This window comes from Micropterus dolomieu, unplaced genomic scaffold (genome assembly GCF_021292245.1).
Source record: "Micropterus dolomieu isolate WLL.071019.BEF.003 ecotype Adirondacks unplaced genomic scaffold, ASM2129224v1 contig_6254, whole genome shotgun sequence".
NCBI classification, from domain to species: Eukaryota; Metazoa; Chordata; class Actinopteri; order Centrarchiformes; family Centrarchidae; genus Micropterus; species Micropterus dolomieu.
The window spans coordinates 1-1,083 of NW_025735243.1; the positions used below are offsets into that span (position 1 = coordinate 1).

General features: G+C 42.0%; 1 protein-coding gene across 1 annotated transcript; it reads left to right on the top strand.

The window, feature by feature from the left end:
* Positions 1-51: 51 nt before the first annotated feature.
* LOC123964913 (extracellular calcium-sensing receptor-like) lies at positions 52-1,054 on the top strand (the record flags this gene model as incomplete). Its single annotated transcript, XM_046041576.1, has 3 exons — positions 52-69; positions 197-805; positions 934-1,054. Coding segments are annotated over exons 2-3 (544 nt in total), but the record flags the coding sequence as incomplete, so codon positions are not given.
* Positions 1,055-1,083: the final 29 nt, after the last annotated feature.

Genomic DNA, 1,083 nt, shown 5'->3' on the forward strand with positions numbered 1-1,083 from the left:
CAGAGTTCAACTGCACAAGTAGTGGTGGTCTTTGCCACAGAGGGACAGCTGCTGGATCTGCTTTTAGAGGTAAGCACTCTACATCTCACTAATGTATTAGTGAGATGTATATCTGAATATCAAAAGTACGTTGGTGCTCATGGTGATCTGTTTGCTTTCATCATCAAATATTTTTAAGTATGCTTTATTTCTTCAGCTGGCTCAGAGAAATGTGACAGGAATCCAGTGGGTAGCCAGTGAAGCCTGGGTGACCGCTAGCCTGCTGACCTCACCCCGCTTCCACCTTCTCTTAGAGGGCACTCTGGGCTTCTCCTTCCCTGGAGTCAGGATCCCTGACTTGAAAGAGTTTCTGTTGAATATCCGACCCTCTCCCATACCTGGGATGGAATTTGTTAACATGTTATGGGAAGAGCTGTTCGGCTGTAGGCTAGAGTTCAGAGGAGAGAAAGAAAATGAAGCAGATACCATGGATAACTTTGTGGGATTGGATGATTTTGGTTACAGATTACACTCTCAAAACAATTCTGGGTCCTCAGTCAGGCCTATTGTAGAGAAACCACGCACATTCAGGGCGTCAGCTGATGAAAACTATACAGGTGCTGCTGAAAAGCCTGTATGCACTGGTTCAGAGGATCTGAGGTACACTGACAGCAGTTATAGTGATGTATCTCAGGACATAATATCCTATAATGTGTATAAAGCTGTATATGCCATCGCTCATGCTCTGCATTCTTTACTGATCTGCAATTCTACTGGAAAAAATAAGGGGATATGTGACAAAAATAAATCATTTACTTCTAGTCAGGTAAGTTGAACAACTACAAAATGCATAAATCAATTATGTATTTGCATGTTGTGGTTACTATAATATTTCCTTGAGTTTTTGTTGTTCTCTCCTCTGGTCTTTGTCTGTTTCTTCCTCCTTTTATGCAGTTGCTGCATCGTCTGAAGATGGTGAATTTCACCAACCAGTTTCAGGAGAAGGTATATTTTGACTCTAGCGGAGAGCCAGTCCCCCTCTATGACATCATTAACTGGAAGAAGGACAGCAATGGTGAAATTAGGTGGATTATTATACTTCAA